At 47.3% G+C, this 17,173-nt stretch overlaps 1 protein-coding gene across 1 annotated transcript in view; it reads left to right on the forward strand.

Moving 5' to 3' along the window:
• Itga11 (integrin subunit alpha 11) overlaps nucleotides 1-17,173 on the forward strand; it is a 103,550-nt gene that overhangs the window by 18,954 nt on the left and 67,423 nt on the right. The window contains exon 2 of the mRNA XM_048423713.3: nucleotides 1,570-1,681. Within this exon, the coding sequence (XP_048279670.2) occupies nucleotides 1,570-1,681 (112 nt within the window). The remainder of the gene's footprint in view (nucleotides 1-1,569; nucleotides 1,682-17,173) is intronic.

Raw genomic sequence — 17,173 nt, forward strand, 5'->3', positions numbered from 1 at the left:
TGCTCACTTGTAACAAGGGTCTTAAACCCATAAGTAGGGCCCAGAGAGTGCTTTCCAAGAATCCTGAGTTCTGCAGAAGTGGTTTAGATCCGTCACGAGGAGTGGGGACTGCTCCTTGCCCTTCTTGTCAACATCAGCCTCTGTTGCTGAGCCTTGTGCAGCAAGCACTTTACCAACTGAGCCAATCCCTTGGCTCTTACAGATTTTGAGTGCTTGCTCCTAAGATCTCTGGGAAGCTTTTAGTGAAAGTGAGGGGGGATGGATGGTGAGAACAGTTGAGTGTCCCTCACAATGTGGACACTCAACATGCATGCCGTAAGCACTGGGTTGACAGTAGCCAAGGTCACATTAGGCCATGTCCCTCAGCCCTGATGGGAAGCCTTGGTTCCACGTGAGCCGTCACCAGCTAAGTTTGAGAACTGATCTCCCACTGATGTTCAAGTCTGCGACTCTGATCTCTTGGGACCAACTGGTCATTTTCAAAGCCAAGTAAGAACTCGAGACAGAGCAGGGCTTCCATCAGCCACTGAGTGAGAGCCATTAAGAACTGTGAATTCCCCTCTGTCACCAGCTTGGGGCAAAAGAGTGGCACATGGCCCAGCCAGCCTCCTTGCATCTCTGCAGCCAGCCTAATAATTCTCATCAGAAACAGCTTCTTGTTTTGTTTGTATCTGAGACCAGTCATCCTTTAGGAGGGTTATACCCACCTCCACATCCTCACCACCAGAGAAAGAAAGCCATGAATTTCAGAAAAAAACAAACAAACAAACAAAAACAAAGACTGGTGAGAGCCAAGGTCAGAGGGACAGGCTCCTCTCCTTTAGGAAATCCACCCTCTGGTTAGTTTGGGTTGATGTATGCAGTAACTGGATTCTGGTAACTTAAATGTCTCTTTTCTGTGGCCAGTCTTTATTCCTCTCTTCTCCTGGGAGACTGGGTGAGGAAGACGGAGGTCCGGTCAGTTCTAGATTGAACTCCAGATGGGCAACTGTGCTCTGACCCTAGGGTGAGGCCTGAAGTCAAGAGAGAGACCCCCATCTCTGCTAAGAGCCTTCTTGTTCCTCAGCCCTCCATCTGGACCCTAAAGAGGGTGATCCTGCCCCAGCTCTCCAAGCTCTCTGATCTCCTTCCCAGCTCACCTGCTGAGCGAATTCCCACAAATTAACCTCACAGAAGTGCAAGACTTCCATCTCACAGGGCTGGTGTGCAATCCAGGGGCTCAGCGTAAAAGTGATAGCTGTTGCTAGCATCCCGGTCTCTACTGGTCCACACTGTGCATAAGCAAGACCTTGACTCCAGCCATTGAGGCACTTGCAGCGAGAGAAACGGTCCTCTGTTCAAACTGTATCTTCCCAAAGTAGGGTCTTTGCCTCCTACCTTGAGGCCACTCCTTTCCCATCAGACTGTGGATCCCCCCAATCATCCCACACAGGCGCTCCTCAAAGACAAGGTCACCCATCCGCCTCACAGTCCAGCCTCTCTGAGGCAGAAGAGCAGCCAGAAGGCCCAGACACACCCCTAGGCAGCCTGCACCCAGTCTCACCGTTTCTCTTTTCTGTTCCCATTCAGGATTCACAGACACCTTTAACATGGACACCAGGAATCCCCGGGTCATTGCTGGTCCCAGTTCTGCCTTCTTTGGCTACACAGTCCAGCAGCATGACATCAGTGGCAAGAAGTGGTGAGTGAGCCCTGGGACCCCTAACCCAGGGCTGTTCATATTCAGCACCCTCTTTCCTACCTCTGGCCTGCCAGCTGCCCAGACTGGTTCTCCCAGGCTTCTTGATTCCTGGGAATTGACTCTCCATCCCAGCAGGTCAAAATCTGGTAGGCTCTGCCTCTGAGACCTTGAACATCCAATGTCGTGGGCTCTTCTTCATCTCATATGTGAAATGGGGGGAGGTCTAAACCCCTTTTCCACGTTCAATGCCCCAAAGGAGCAGGCACTGGGAGCCACTCACTGGTAAAGGCTTTCTCAGAACTTGGTGTCTCAACTGTGAAACTGTACCTGAGAGTGCTGGGGCGTCTGGAGGTGGGTGTGAGATTGCTCATGGGGGCCGAGGTTGTCGGGTGAGGGCACAGTGAGGCAGTGAGTAGGAATAAAGAGAAAGCCAGTAATAGCCCAGGACTACCAGGTGGGGCAATAAAGAGGGAAGCTTCAACCTCTAAGTTTTGGATAACTTTACTATGAAGCAGCTTATTCGATCGTATGATCTAATCACGCCAAGTGTACAAATCAATGGTGATTTTAGTAAGCTTGCTAGGTTTCCTGATCATCCTCACAAGTCAGGGTTCGGACATTCCCATCTCCCCCAAACACATTCCCACACACCTGCACAGTTCAACTGGGTTTTTCCTCCTTGGCGGATTTTCAGCAGATAGACAAGGGCTTAGCTCTTCTCCACATTCTCAGAACCTTCCCAGTGAATGCTGGTTACAGGTGCCTCCCACCCTGCTCTGCCCTCCCACCCTGCCCTGCCCTCCCACCCTGGTCTGCCCTCCCACCCTGCTCTGCCCTCCCACCCTGCCCTGCCCTCCCACCCTGCTCTGCCCTCCCACCCTGCTCTGCTCAGCTGAACCCCTGCCTGGCCTCCCACCTCTGACCTTTCTACTCCCTTCCCCTTCTTCTGCTCAGCACTCTCTCCATATGGCACCATTCACTGATCCGTTCTCTAGACCCTACCTGTAGACCCTCCATCCTCCTGTAATGCCCTCTCCTGCACTCCTGTTCCCAACCAGACTATCTTCCTCCCCCTCCACTGCTACCCCTTCCTCCTCCTCCTCTTCATTTCCCTCCTATTCTTCCCGCTCTCTCTCTCCTCCGCTATCTCTTCCTTCTCCTTCCTCTTCCTCCTCCTAATCCTCATCCTGCTTTTCTACCTCCATACCCCTTTCCCTCCTCCTCCTCTTCTTCCTCCCCCTATTCTCACTCCCTCCATCCTCATTTCTTCTTCTTTCTTCGCCTTGATTTTCTCTTTCTATGTTGGTCTAACTTACATAATGATGTGATTATCTTGGGTATACAGCCCATAGAACTTTCCCATACATCTGCATAAACAATCAGCTCCCAATATAGATGGAGACCACTCAAGTACCCAAAAGGCTCTTTCGTGCCCCTCGCCAGTCAGTACCCTCCTCCCAGATAGGCATGATTCTGACTCCTGTCACCATAGATTCATTAAGCCGTGTTTGTGTGTATGTGCACACATGTGAGTGTGTTGACGACGTCATGCTACAGGTTCTCGCTTCCACCTGGCCTTTTAAATTCAACCCTGCCTGTGAGGTTGGCCACATTGTCCCGAGAAGTTCACCTTCTGCCCTTCCATTGCTTGTGGAATTCCGTTGTATAGCTATGTCACTCTTGGTTTATTCTGCTGCTGATGGGTACTGGAATTGTTTCCAATCTGCGCTGCTCTGTTGGAGCCGTGGCTTTTGTCCTTCTGCTGCTAGGCATGTCTTTTGAGGAAGAGTTGAAATCCTTTGTCCCAGGCTTGCTCGCATGCTTAGAGATGAAGGACAGGTACATGATTGGTGTTAGGAGGATCTGCCAAACATGTCATTTTTCCCCGAAGTGCTTTACTACTTAATCTCTCTAGCAAAGTAAGAGAGTCCCAGTCATCCCACATCCTCACTACCACGGGACAATACAATGTAATTTTGGGCATTTCAACTGCACATAGTGCTGGTTCATTGTAGGGTTCACTTTTCTCTGTTTACTAACGGTATTGGACAACTGTTCATAAAGTGGGTGGACATCCTGACATTGTACTTAATGAAATTTCTGGTCAAGTCTTTTGCTGTGTGTGTGTGTGTGTGTGTGTGTGTGTGTGTGTGTGTGATACATGTGTGTTCAGGAATACTTGCCCATGTTGAGCATGTAGAAGACAGAAGTCAGCCTCAAGTGTCTTTCTCCATTGCCCTCCTCCACGTTTTCTGGGATACTGTCTCTGATTGAACCTGGAGCTCACCATTTCAGCCAGAGTGGCTGGCTAGTGAGCCCTGTATTCACCCCCAGGGCCCGTGGTGCAGATATGCACCATCGTGTGTGGCTTTTACATGAGTACCAGAGATCTGAACTCAGGTCCTTACACTTGCACAGTGAGCACGTTACCCATTGAGCTGTCTCTCAGCCCCTTTTTGCCCATCTTAAGAACTGTAATACAGGGCTGGAGAGATGGCTCAGCCGTTAAGAGCATTGCCTGCTCTTCCCAAGGTCCTGAGTTCAATTCCCAGCAACCACATGGTGGCTCACAACCATCTGTAATGAGGTCTGGTGCCCTCTTCTGGCCTGCAGGCAAACACACAGACAGAATATTGTATACATAATAAATAAATAAAAGAAAAAAGTTTAAAAAAAAAAGAACTGTAATACACATCTTTCATTACTGATTTACAGAACTTTAAAAAACATTGCACACATAAACCCCATGTCAGAAAGATTGCAAATACTTCTCAAGTGCTATGATTACAGGTATGTCCCACCACGCCTGGCTTATGTAGTGCTGGTCATCAAACCGAGGACTTTGTGTGTGATAGGCAAGCATTCTATCATCTGAGGTCTATCCTTAGCTCCCTGGCGGGTTTTTGTTTGCTTGTTTGTTTGTTTTTTTTAACATTTTCAGCAAGTAACTTCTCAGTTTGATCAGGCACTTTCCCTTTAAGAATCCAGACATACAATTTTTCTATATGCTGTTAGGATTTTTGACTGATGGGTTGAGGTTTTTTAACTTGGGATTTCTTGTTTTGGCCCTTGTCTTTTCCTTCCTTCCTTCCCTCCTTCCTTCCTTCCTTTCATTTTCTTTTTCTTTCTTTTTTTTTTTTTGTAATTTGAATTCAAGCTTGCGCCGTTGGGCTAACACTTAATTTGTTCACTACAAATCTTTATCTTTAGGACGTTTGTTTCTGTTTTGCCTCATGAAGTAGATTGTCTTGTTTACTTTATTGTCTATATTGTCTAGCATCTATTATATGGCATCTCCATTATTCAGGTTCCAGAAATATGCTGAAAGCTATTCTCAGTTCTGTTCCTCAGACTCTCAGGAGTCCTCTAGGCTGACATTTGGGGTTTTCTTTGTGGATAGACTTTCTTTCTGTCTAATGAAAAAAAAATCATATAATGCATTTTAGTGATGTTTCCCCTCCCCCAACTCCTCCCAGACCCTCTCCACCTTCCTACCCACCCAACTTCCATTCTCTCTCTCTCTCTCTCTGTCCCCTCTCTCTCTCACACACACACACCTCTCAAAAAAATCAAAACAAACAAAAAGCTAATAAGTCAAAAAATGCCAAAGCACACACAAAAAACCCACAAAATTTGTTTTGTATTGGCCAACTGCTCCTGGGCATGGAGCCTACCCTGGAGTATGGCTAATAAACCAGAGATACTCCATTGGAGAAAACCCATTTTCCCTTTCCCAGCCAGGATAAAGTGTAAATAACTCTTTAGTTAGAGATGGGACTTTGCATCTGCTTCTTCCCCTTATCTGACTCTGTGTGGCATGAACCTCTGCGGGCCCCACCCTGACTGGGGAGAAGGGGCTTGATGAGGACATCTCATTCAGGACAGAGTGCTCCAAAAATCTCACTCTCTGCATGTTGCTATGGTCAGATTTTCATCTGAGACCCAACTTCCTGAAGATAATGGTCCGTGCAGCTTTCCAGTTGCTCATGTTAGTATTGATATCACTTCTCCAGAAATCCCTCCTTTTTGTTCAAGTTTTACTAACAAAATATCAACCACCGCCCACCCCTGTTTCTATTTTCAGAGTCTTTAAGTTCTATAGCATGTCCTCATTTTCATACTTCTCAATGGTAGTTAATGCTGCCACCCTTTGTCACAATGTGCCTTGATATAGGTGTTTCAGTTTATTGGAGTTTTATAAGGATTGATTTGTTTTATAAGGATTGATTTGATAAGTTTTGTTTTTAAGATTTATTTATTTTTATTTCATGTGCATCGGTGTTTTATCTGCATACACGCCTGTGTGAGGGTACCAGATGCCCTGGAATTAGAGTTATAGATAACTGTGAATGCCGTGTGGGTGCTGGGACTTGAACCCAGGTCCTCTGGGAGAACAGCCAGTGCTCTTAACTGTGAGCCATCTCTTCAGCCTCACATTGTATAAGTCCAGATATTGTCTATTTTAGTGAATTCCCAGGTCACTCAATCAGTCTATTATGCTTTTATTAGGGCTTTTTCTGCATGTCAGTTATAGTAACATGGCTGTGGTGTTCAAATGTCTACAGCTTCACTATTGTTAGTCTGATGGGTTTTTGAGCGGTGGGGGGAGTCTTATTATTTGATATGTCTATTAAGGTCGCCAGAGAGTATTGGGAATTACCATTTAGTTCTGTCAGCTTTACTTTATATATCTTGAAATTGTTGGTTAGGTATATAAATTGTTATTAGGTGGACTCATTTAGCATTCCAGCCTGTATACTGTTTCCGCTCAGGTGCCATGATAGAAACACTCTCACCAAAAGCAACATGGAGAGGAGTGTATTGACTATGCTTCCATGTCAAGGTCTCTGAGAGGAAAGTCAGGACAGGAACCAGAAGACAGGATGCCTTTTTATTCCACACAGCATCACCTTCAACCTCTGTCGTGGTCAAGAAAGCACAGCAGAAACCAGGAAATAACAAGATATGCCTCCTGGGCAGTCAGTGTGATCTATCAATCCCTCTGCTGAGACTTCTCAGGGGATACTAGACGGTGCCAAATTGACAGTTAAAATGACTATAGTACCTACTATATCTTATGTTATATCTTATTTATTGTATAAATAGTGTATAAATATTTTATATTGTGATTATACTGCATCTATACATAGGCATATGCACATGTAATTGTCTGGACTACTGTGGGCACAATAGCTATCTTTTAGTAAAGCCCTGTGTGTTCTTTCTCATGCCCTTGCTTTCAGCCATTCTGTAGCCTTACCTTTTTTGTTGTTGTTGAAGAGCTGTTTTTATCTTTAATTATGTATGTGCATATATGTCTGTGTGTGTATATACACATGAGCACAATTTCCTTCAGAGGTCAGGAGAGGGCATTAGGTCCCCTGCCACTGGAGTTACAGACAGCTGTGAGACACCCAGTGTGGATTCTGGAAACTGAACTCAGGTCCTCTGCAAGATCAGCACATGCTCTTAACCACTGAGCCCTGTCTTCAGCCCCATGTCCTCATATTTAAATCATTCCTCCTCTAAATGACTCCTGAGTTTTTAATCCATTCTGATAAGCCTTGCCTTTTATTTGGATAATCCTGATAAGCTTTGCCTTTTAATTGAACCTTAACTATAATAACATGGGTGGGTTCAAAACGTAGTCTCTCCAAATTATTAACATGCCTGCTTGTCTCGTGGCCTCCTTTTTCTTTTCTGCTTTTTATTATTCCTGTGATACATTGTCCTGTTGTTTCTAGCTCCAGAGACTTGATAGACGTGTGCCACTCTACCACTGAGTTACTCCCTTAGCTTACACATATCTTCTTTCATGATTCGACCTAGAGATTAAAATGTGCATTTTTGATTTTAAAATAGACTATGGTCAATTTTTAAATTGCATTTATTTACTTATTTGGAAGAGGGCACTAAGGCATGCATGTGAAGGTCAGAGGTCACCTAGGGCATCTGGTATATCTTATATCTTAATATTTTATATCATAATTATATAACTAAATACGATTTTAATTGGGAGTAAGCTCTCTCCTTCTGCCATGTGGGTTTCAGGGATGGAACTTGGGACATCAGACTTGGCAGCAAGCACCTTTACCTGCTGAGCCATCTTGTACAAGGTTTATATTAAATTAGTGATTTTGCCACTGCCTAAATAACACTGATTCCAGTCACCTGTCTTGCCCCTTGTGCCATTTTTGATATGGGTTTTTGCCTTTGCATAGCTATAAATTCCACAAGGCCTTTAAACTGTCAGGATTCCTATCTCCTTCCTCACTTGATTACCGCTCTGTGGCTCTTCGTTATCTTCACAAAATTATGCGCTATGTTTGGCAGAATTTTCTTTCAGAAAACAGCACCTTTAGTGTTTCTTGTCTTTAACTTCGGGAGTTGGACTTGCTCATCTGTCTGAAATACCTTTATTTCACTCTGGCTCTTCAGGTGTATTTTTTTTGGTACGCTTTATTTCGCCATCTTTATATTTCTTTCTGTCACATTTTCACTATTTTATTGTGCATGGGGGGTTCCCACGTGCATGGTGCATGTGAAGAGGTCAGAAGACAACTCGCAGGAGTTGGTTCTCTCCTTCCATTGTGTGGACTCTAGGGTTAGAACTCAGGTCAACAGGCTTAGCAGCAAGCACCGTTACTCACAGAACCATTTCAATGGCCCTATCATTTCAAGTGATATCCCATGGCATTCTGACTTTACAACACCTGGGGAGATGTCATTTGTCTTCTGAATATGGTATGTCAGCTCCCTGTGGCTGTTTTTTTTGCCTGTGTCTAGGGTCAGGAGTCTGAATCTAGTGTGTCTCAGGGCTCTTCTCTTTCCATTTTCTCTGCCTAGGGTTTTCCAAGCTCCTGGAATCCATCATTGGTAAATCACATCAGACTTGCAAGATTGCTACTGTCCGCAAGGCTCTGCGGTCTGTGTGTGCTGGGCTCCTGTAGGAAAAGCCCTCAGAGGGGAAGTGGGGTGAGTGTGGGCTGGGTTCTGCAGGGCCTTCCTTTAGTTCACAGGCTCTGCTGTCCGCTGCCTGAAAATGGCTGTTTCAAACGTTTTGTCCAGTTTTCCTGGTAGTTCACAGCCGAAATCAAAAGCCCTCCTTCACACTGTTCTGTGCGATCTTCTGTGTCATTTCCCCTGAGAAGCCGTCTGTGACTTCCTTTCCCTAGATTAGCTGTCCCCACAGAAGTCTGTATTTCCCTTTTCATAGCATCTTTTTTTTTCTCAAGTAGGGTCATAATTCTTTGTGGAGTCAGGGGCAGAATGACTGGAATTCATTAGGTGCTCAAAGTCAGAGTCATAAGCTTCTCTCCACTCGCAGCCACATAGGGTGCAGGCCATCTGTATTCTTTTCCTCAAGATTTATTTTTGTAATGCTAAGGATTCATGATGCTAAGCAAACACCACACGACTGAGCTATGATCCTAGCCCCAGTGTGTGCAGTCTTTTTTTTAATTTATCTTTATCATTTTAAAGGTGTATGTGTGTTTGTCCATGATAGCCAGAGAGTCGGATCCCCTTGGAGCTGGCTTTGCGGGGAGCCGTGAGTCACCTGATATGTACGCTAGGAACAGAACTCCTATCCTCTAGAAGGGCAGTAAGCGTTCTTAACCACTGAGCTATCTCTCCAGCTGCTCAGTATGCATATTCTTTACAGGGTATAAAAGACCAAAAAAAGGGGGGGGGGGTTGATATGGCTCCTGCACCCACACAAAAATCTGAACATGATGGCAAATACCAGTAATCCCTGGAGCTCACTGGTCAGCCAGTCTTGCCTAGTCAGTGAACTCCAGGCTCAGGGAGACACCTTGTCTCTTCAAAAAGATAAGGTGGACCAGGCTGTGGTGACACATACCTTTAATCTAAACACTCAGGAGGCAGAGGCAGGCAGATTTCTGTGAGTTCGAGGCCAGCCTGGTCTACAGAGTGAGTTCCAGGACAGGCACCAAAGCTACATAGAGAAACTCTGTCTCAAGAAACAAAAAAAGGAAGGAAGGAAGGAAGGAAGGAAGGAAGGAAGAAAGAAAGAAAGAAAGAAAAGAAGAAAGAAAGAAAGAAAATGAAAAAAGATAAGGTGAAAACTGATAGGGGTTAAGTACTACACGTCAACCTCTGGTCTCTACATGCACACACTCACCACATGCATGTACACCTACACATGCCTTTGTACACTAGCAATATCACACACACACACACACAGAGAGAGAGAGAGAGAGAGAGAGAGAGAGAGAGAGAGAGAGAGAGAAGATTAGGTTGAGGGGCTGATGTAGCTCAGTTGGTAAAGCACAGGCCCTATGTTTAAGCCCTAGCATTGCATAAACAGTATACAGTGGCGCACACCTAAATCTCAAGAGGTGGAGGTAGGAGGATCAGAAGTCCAAGTTTGTCCTTGGGGACACAATGGGGCCAGCCTGGGACACATAAAACATGCCTTAAAAAAATTAGGTTGAAGGCACTTTTTCAAGATAGAACTTATTTTGATCAATATTTGTTAGACATCTGTTACTAAGCTCACAGGCTCTGCACAGTCCTGGAATGCTAAAAACATGGTTTCACTCAGGAAGAAGTCTTAGACCCACTGAGGAGGCATGACTCAAATATTTTAGAAAACAAGACAAAAGAGGACCCGTTGGCGTTTATAGCCGTCTTTGTAGGGTCACTTTCTCCGTTTCTCCATGAGGGCTCACTGGAGTCTTTTCCTGTCCTGGAAAGGCCTTTCCATCCTTCCCTCTGGCATATCACTTCCAGGGTAACAAGGGATCCTCTCATGAAACACCAGTGTCTCATCCTTGCAACCTGAGAACCGGCACAGCACCTTGCACAAGACAGAAATTCAGCCAGATTTTAAAAGCAGGGAGCTTTGGCCAGGGTCTCTGGGAGGCCTTTGTAAAGGAGATGGATCTGGGGAGGTCGCCATCTTGACTTCTTGTGTTCTTTTGCTAATCCAAGCATGGCCCAGAGCCTTGTGGGAAGGAATTAACGCCTCGGGTGAATGGGCAGGACTACAACTATTGGAGTCCCTAGACCTGAGCTCATTTACGGCCACTATTGACTGAGAGAAGCAGAGGAAGCTTTGGGCACTCCCAGAGCTGCACTACCTGTGAGGTGGACTGCAGCTACCTGGGCGTTTCAGGGGGTCCTATCCCCAGTGATAGGAACCTTATTCATTATCACATTTAATTATTCCCCGGATTGGTTACTTGTCTTCCTACTTTGATTAAAAAAAAAAAAAAAAAAAAAAAAAAAAAAAAAAAAAAAAAAAACGCCTGAGTAAAGCAACTCAAAGAAGGAATAGAACATTTCTTTTGGCTGGCAGCTTGCAGGCACAGTCTAGCACAGCAGGGGAGGCATGGCCGCGGAAGGGGCTGGTCCACAGCATCTAGTCAGGAAGCCGACTGACTAGACTGCCGCTCTCTCACTTTCTGTTTTTAAAGCGGGGTTGGGGGGGCAGTCTATGGAATGCTGCCACCCACATTTAAGGTGGGTCTTGCCTAAACTAGATAATCTCTCCTAGACATGCCCTGAGATGTGTTTCCATGGCGATTCTAAACCTTATCAAGGTGGCAGTTATGACCGAGCCTCAAGCCTCACATCCCTTCTCGGCTTCTTCCATTCACCCCACTTTTCCCGCCAGCAGCTTTCTGGGAGTTTCAGTCTCGGAGAGGAGTCGTGGGTGCTGACCTTGGGGTGAAAGGCTGATGCTAGTGTCACTGGCTGATCATTCTGCATGCCCTCTGTGGCAACTGTTGATGTGGCTAGATGCCAGCGGCTGCCCCAAAGGAGGGACAAGAGAGAGGATTTGAAGCACGGAGCTCTGTCACTTGGAGACAGACCTTGGGAGACTCCGCCTTCCTGAACCTCTATTTTCTCAAATGTCAAAGAGACCAGTCCCTTCCCCACTCCATCTGGGAGAGTTAGACAAAGTTAAAGCGCACTCTTCATTGTACATGGGTTTTATAATCAGCAAAGCAGGAAGTGGCAGATGAGTGGCTTGCAGCTGGAGGCAGGGAAGCCTGGAATCAAGACAATGGCTGAGGGTTGAGGGGCTTCTGTGCACCCAGCCCTGGGCAGAGTTCACACCTGCATGCTATGTCTCCTGGGTCAGACCCAGGGGATCTGCGCTACTCAAATTCTCCCCAGGAGTCTTCAGCAGGGAGTCACCATCTACACCACATCATGAATATAAAACAAGAAGACACCACCAGACGGGAAAGTATCACTCCCAGACCCAGAGTATCCCAGAGAAGGACTGGTCCACTGCCACCCACCCCAGGAACCCGCAGGGGGGACTGGCCATCATGCTGAAGCCTTGTGGGACATCAGTAGCTGCACTAAGAGGACGGGGGAACAGGTCTGGTGGGGCAGCCAGTGGGTTCTATTCCTAGTCCTTCACCTTCTGCCCACCATGCCCAATTCAGAACCCTCAGTGGGCTCTGCTGAGCATCCAGGGATGCTGTAGGCATCTTGAACCGTTTCTGACATGCTCCAGTCTCAGCAACAATAACAACACTCACAGGCACACAAAAAGGAAAGAGAAAACAAATTCCTCCGGGACTGAGTGTTCTCTGCCCCTTGTGTATTTTCAGAGAAATTCAATCCACATGCCTTGGGCGCGTTTACATTGAAGTGATTAAGCCCATTTGATGTCCCCAAGCTCCGGTGTCGGCCTGCAGAAGCCCCTGCCTGCATCCTCTGGAGCAGGAAACCTCCTGGTGCTGGGAAGAAAGGGAGCTGAGCCCCCATAAGGTCCCAGTTCGTTCTTGAAGCTCAGCCCCTGGCTGGAGAAACATCAGTTCTCTGCAAGGCAGAATAGTGCGTTAAAGGAGACACTCGTGGGGCTGTGTGGACTTTGACAACACCGGGCTATGGTCAACTGCCTGGTGCATGTATTAGTTACATCTTCAGTGTCAGAACAAAACGCCTGCAGAGCAATCGAGGAAGGAAGGGCTTATTCTGGCTCCCAGTCAGAGGGGGCGTCCGTCATGGTATAGAAGGCTTGGTGACAGAGTGTTGAGCAGCTGGTCACATGCCACTCAGGGAATAAACAGACGAATGTTGGTGTTCAGCTCGCCTTATACTTCATATTCAGTTTGCGACCCCAGCCCATGGAATGGTACCACCCACACTCATGGTGGGGCTTTCCTCCTCAGGCAAAACTTTCTGGAAGCATTCTCATAGACACATCAAGAGATTTGTTTCCATTGTGACTCTGAATCTCATTAGGTTGACAGCCAAGGTTAACAATCACGGCACGGCGCAGGTTTAGAGCAGCAGGCTACCTGAACATGAAATAAGCTTATCCCCATTTTGCAGGAGAGCCAGCTGAGACCCTAAGAAAGGACATCGTAAATATTACAATGAGTCTGGGGCCCAGAACTCGACAGGCAGGGTCCTGCCCAGGCCCAAAGGAATACAACAGAAGCAGTTCCACTGAGTGGAGCCCAAGCCTTCCAGTCCCCTGCTGTCCTATCTATCCCCAGCTCACTTCTGGCTTTGTGAGAGCCAGGGCTTGGGACTCTTATACTAAGAAAGGTGCATGCCGTGCACAGAAGAACAGGGTCGAGGCCAGCTAGGAAGAGATAGGCATGCTCACAGAACACAGATTCCAGCTCACAGGTGCAGAGAGAGGGATGCCCAGAAGGGTCTGGGGTCAAGTGAAGGAATCAGTTTCCAATATGGCAGGGAAGGATGTCAGAGGAATCCAAGAGAATGGTAAAGGTAAGATTTTGATGTCAAAACATCTTCTTTCCACTCTCCTCCCCTCCTCCTTCTCCTCCCTGTCTTCTTCCCTCACTTTCCCTTCTGATCAGGGTGCTCTGGCAACCATTTAACCGGGCTGTGTGCTTAGAGGCTCCAAGAGTCATGTGACTGTGCGTCCAACAGCTGGATTGAGGAGGGAAGGGAGGGACCCAGACACCGGCACAGTTAGGAAGCAAATATTCCCCATGGTGAGGTGTAGATTCTCGCTATCACCTCCTAACTCTCTTACTTCACAGACGAGGAAGCCAAGGTACAGGAGGTAGAATGATAGCTAAAGGAAGTCCCAGGGCAAGGAGGAGTGGGAGAGCCAGGGCTGAGACTCATCTCCACTGCCAGCTCAGGGCAGTGCCTACCCGCTATGACTGCTCCACCCGGACTAATGAGCACCTAGCTGAGAGGTGCTAAGTCCGGTCACTTACCATGCTGGATCTCAGACCACAAGATGTCCTAGTTGGTGCGCATTCAGAACAAGGCACTGGCTCTCTCCTGGGGTGCTCTATGTCAGCCCCCCTTTACCAGTAAGCTCATATTGCCCTAGTGTTCTCTACATCTACACCCAGGGGCTCCCTGAGGGTGAACAATTGAGGACTCCTGCCTCACCACTGGCAAAATCTAGTCTCCAAGTCACACAACAGGGCTGGGAATGCAAGCTCAATTGATAAGAGTGTTTGCCCAGCATGCACAAGGTCCTGGGTTCAAGTCCCAGAGCAGCATAAACCTGGCATGACGGCTCACTCCTGTAATCCCTGTGCTCAGGAAGTGAAGGCAGAAGAATCAAAAGATCATTCGTGGCTACACAGCAAGTTCGAGGACAGCTCAGGCCATATGAAATGCTGTGCCTTCCCAGCTCGGCCCTTCCCAAGTCATGAGATCTTAAAACATCACAGTTATTTTCTGTGCCACAGTCTCTTCATCCAACCAAAGGGCCCAGGGATACAAATCCCAGAGCATGCTTACAAGGAAGGAGGTGGAGAGGACATGGAGCGTCAATCACAGTCCTTCCCTGGGGAAAGAGAGGCTTCAAGGAAAGGGCACTTGAATGGCTGCTTGGGTGAAATGATAGATCTTTATTCTGCCTGCTCCCTTGGTGACAAGCCTAGAGCAGCCTTGGCCTTCATTGCTGTGGAAGTCACTGAGGAATATGCTCTGCTTTGTTCCCAGTTCAGGCCCCCAGAGCAGGCTCCCAACCCCACTGCCCTATGCGATTTTTCCTTGGAATAAATAAAAAATCCACACCCTGACTCATTCTGGTTAGAGGATAAATCACGACAGAGGCAAAGCCGGTGGGTAGGATGACACCCACTGCATGAGGGCCAGAGAGAAGGGGGAAACCATATTCTAGGGAAATGCTGTCTTAGGCCCCAGGCCAAGCCACTGGGCAGTCCCTGGCACGGCAGGCAGGCGAGGCAAGAGGGGGCTGTGTGAGGCTCCTAGAGGGGAGTAGAAAGCCAGGCAGTTGTCCTCACTCATGGGGCTAGGAGCACCTTATACCCCCAAATGACACAGAATAGCCTAAGAGGAACCATGGGGAGGTGGGAGGGGGGCTGCCAGCCCCAGAACCCAGGGCAAACTCAGGAGCAGTGTGCAGATGTGAAAGGCAGCCAGATGTGAGATGTAGCCAGATGTGAGAGGCCGTTCTCAAGGCTCCTTAAGGCTCCCACATCATTTCCTTCTCTGCTCTCCTTCTATTTATTTATGATTTTAATTCCAAATCAACGCAGGAAAGTGCCAGGACTTGGAGAGTATGTGAGCGATGGCCCAGGTAACGCCTCACACACAGAGACAGCAGCAAGGCTGGAGCCCAGGGCACGCCTTACAGCCAGAGAAGATTCAAGTTCTGAAGTCCGAAAGGCAGCGGGTCAAACAGTATGCTTTATGGGTAAAAGACACCCAGTCATGGGAGTGGAAATGCTGAAAGAAAACCTCCTGGTTACTAATCCCCAAGAAAGAAAAATAAACTGGATTTGACCAGTTCAGGGAAGTCAGGGAGAACTGCCAACTCAGCATCTTCTTGGGCCGCCTCTTCCCATCCTCTGCCCTCTCTCCCCACCCCTACACAGTGGCCTGCAGCCTCCCCGCCTCTCCAAAGCCAACACCATCCATCCTGTGGCCCCCTGCATCCTTCCTAAGTTCAGTGCAAGAGAAGCAAAGGGAGTGTCTCACAGGAGGGAGCAAATAAACTCAGACTGGAACCCGTACCATCTTCAAAGCAGATTCCTACGATTTTAAGGCTGGTACACTCGGCCCTTGGTGTCTGTGAGTTCTGAATCCACAGATTCCAAGAAATTATAGGTTGGACACATTCTACAAAAATACATCTGCACTGAACATGTCCAGTTTACTTTCTTATCATTAGTCTCTAAATAATATATTACAGTAACCGTTTAAATAGCTACTTGTATTGGATTAGAAAGTTAAAGTCACCTAGAGGTGACTTAAAGCATCTGAGGTGATGTGTGTAGGTTCTATGCCAACGCTAAGCCATTTTGTGTGTGTGTGAATGTGTTAAAAACACGGATATGTATTAGAGATGTGCATGCCCCTGAGCATGCCTTGAAAAGACAGAAGCTATTGGGTTCCTGTTCTTTCACTTTCGAGCTTATTCTATTGAGACAGGGCCTCTCATTGTGCCTGGAGCTAGGCTAGCAACCAGCAAGCTTGGGCAACTCTCCTGTCTCTGCTCCCTCCCCGCATAGCACTAGGGTTACAGGGACACATGGCCATGCCCCACTTTTTATTCAGGCCCCACTCAATAGTTGTGCAGCACTCTGACCACGGGGCCATCTTGCCAGGCCCCATCTTGTGCTATTTTATGTAGCAATTTAAGCAGCTGCAGATCTTGGTGTCCATGAAGTTCCTGGGCCAATTTCCCATGAACACCAAGGGATGACTATCGTCAGTTTGGGGAGGAGGTTGCTTTGGAAACAGGGTCTCACTGTGTAGCCTTGACTGGCATGGAAATAACAGAGATTCACCTGCCTTTGCCTCCCAAGTGCTGGAATTAAAGGTGTGCCCCATCATGCCATACCTCACAGTCAGTTTTTAGGGCATCAAAAACTGCTGCATCTATCCTACCTGGCAATGGTCCCTCTACCCAATTTTGCGGGTTTGCCATAGACATGAGAGCCCAGCAGCAGCAGCTTCTCCCATAGGCAGTCTACACCAATAGAAGACAAACCAACAGAACCTGACCTTTCCTTGACAATCAGAGTGCAGCCACATTTTCAGTGGTTGTGTGCAATTGGAAAAACATAACAGTGCGCTATAAATGTCTTTCTCAATAATCTTAGCTGTGATAGCCCCTATTAACCTAACCAAGATTTTCTATAGGCTTAGAGAGAATGCTTCCTTCTGACTAACTATCCCTGGCTGCAAACACAACCAAGATCTTGGGATTCCAAGCCCTTTCAGATGCACCCTGCCCCCAACGCCTGCTTCCACACACAGCCAGTGGTGCCATGTTTGTTCTGAACTGAGCTGGTTGTGGTGATGCCTCTGTGGTTTTCTCTCAAGTTCTTAAATCTATCCCTGACCTCTAGAACGTTTTCCTCCTGATTCAGCTGCCATGAGTCAGTCTGGACCAGTAGCACAGAGCCACCTGGAAAGAGCGTTGTAAGAAAAACCAATTAGGAGAGCTGGAAAAAGGAAAGGGGGAAACGAGATGGAAAGTTAGGAGGTGTAGAAGGGCGGGTGTGAGCCCCAGAGTAGGGCTCACCTCGCCCTAGT

The sequence above is a fragment of the Myodes glareolus genome, chromosome 4 (assembly GCF_982192425.1).
Source record: "Myodes glareolus chromosome 4, mMyoGla1.1, whole genome shotgun sequence".
In the NCBI taxonomy this organism is placed as follows: domain Eukaryota; kingdom Metazoa; phylum Chordata; class Mammalia; order Rodentia; family Cricetidae; genus Myodes; species Myodes glareolus.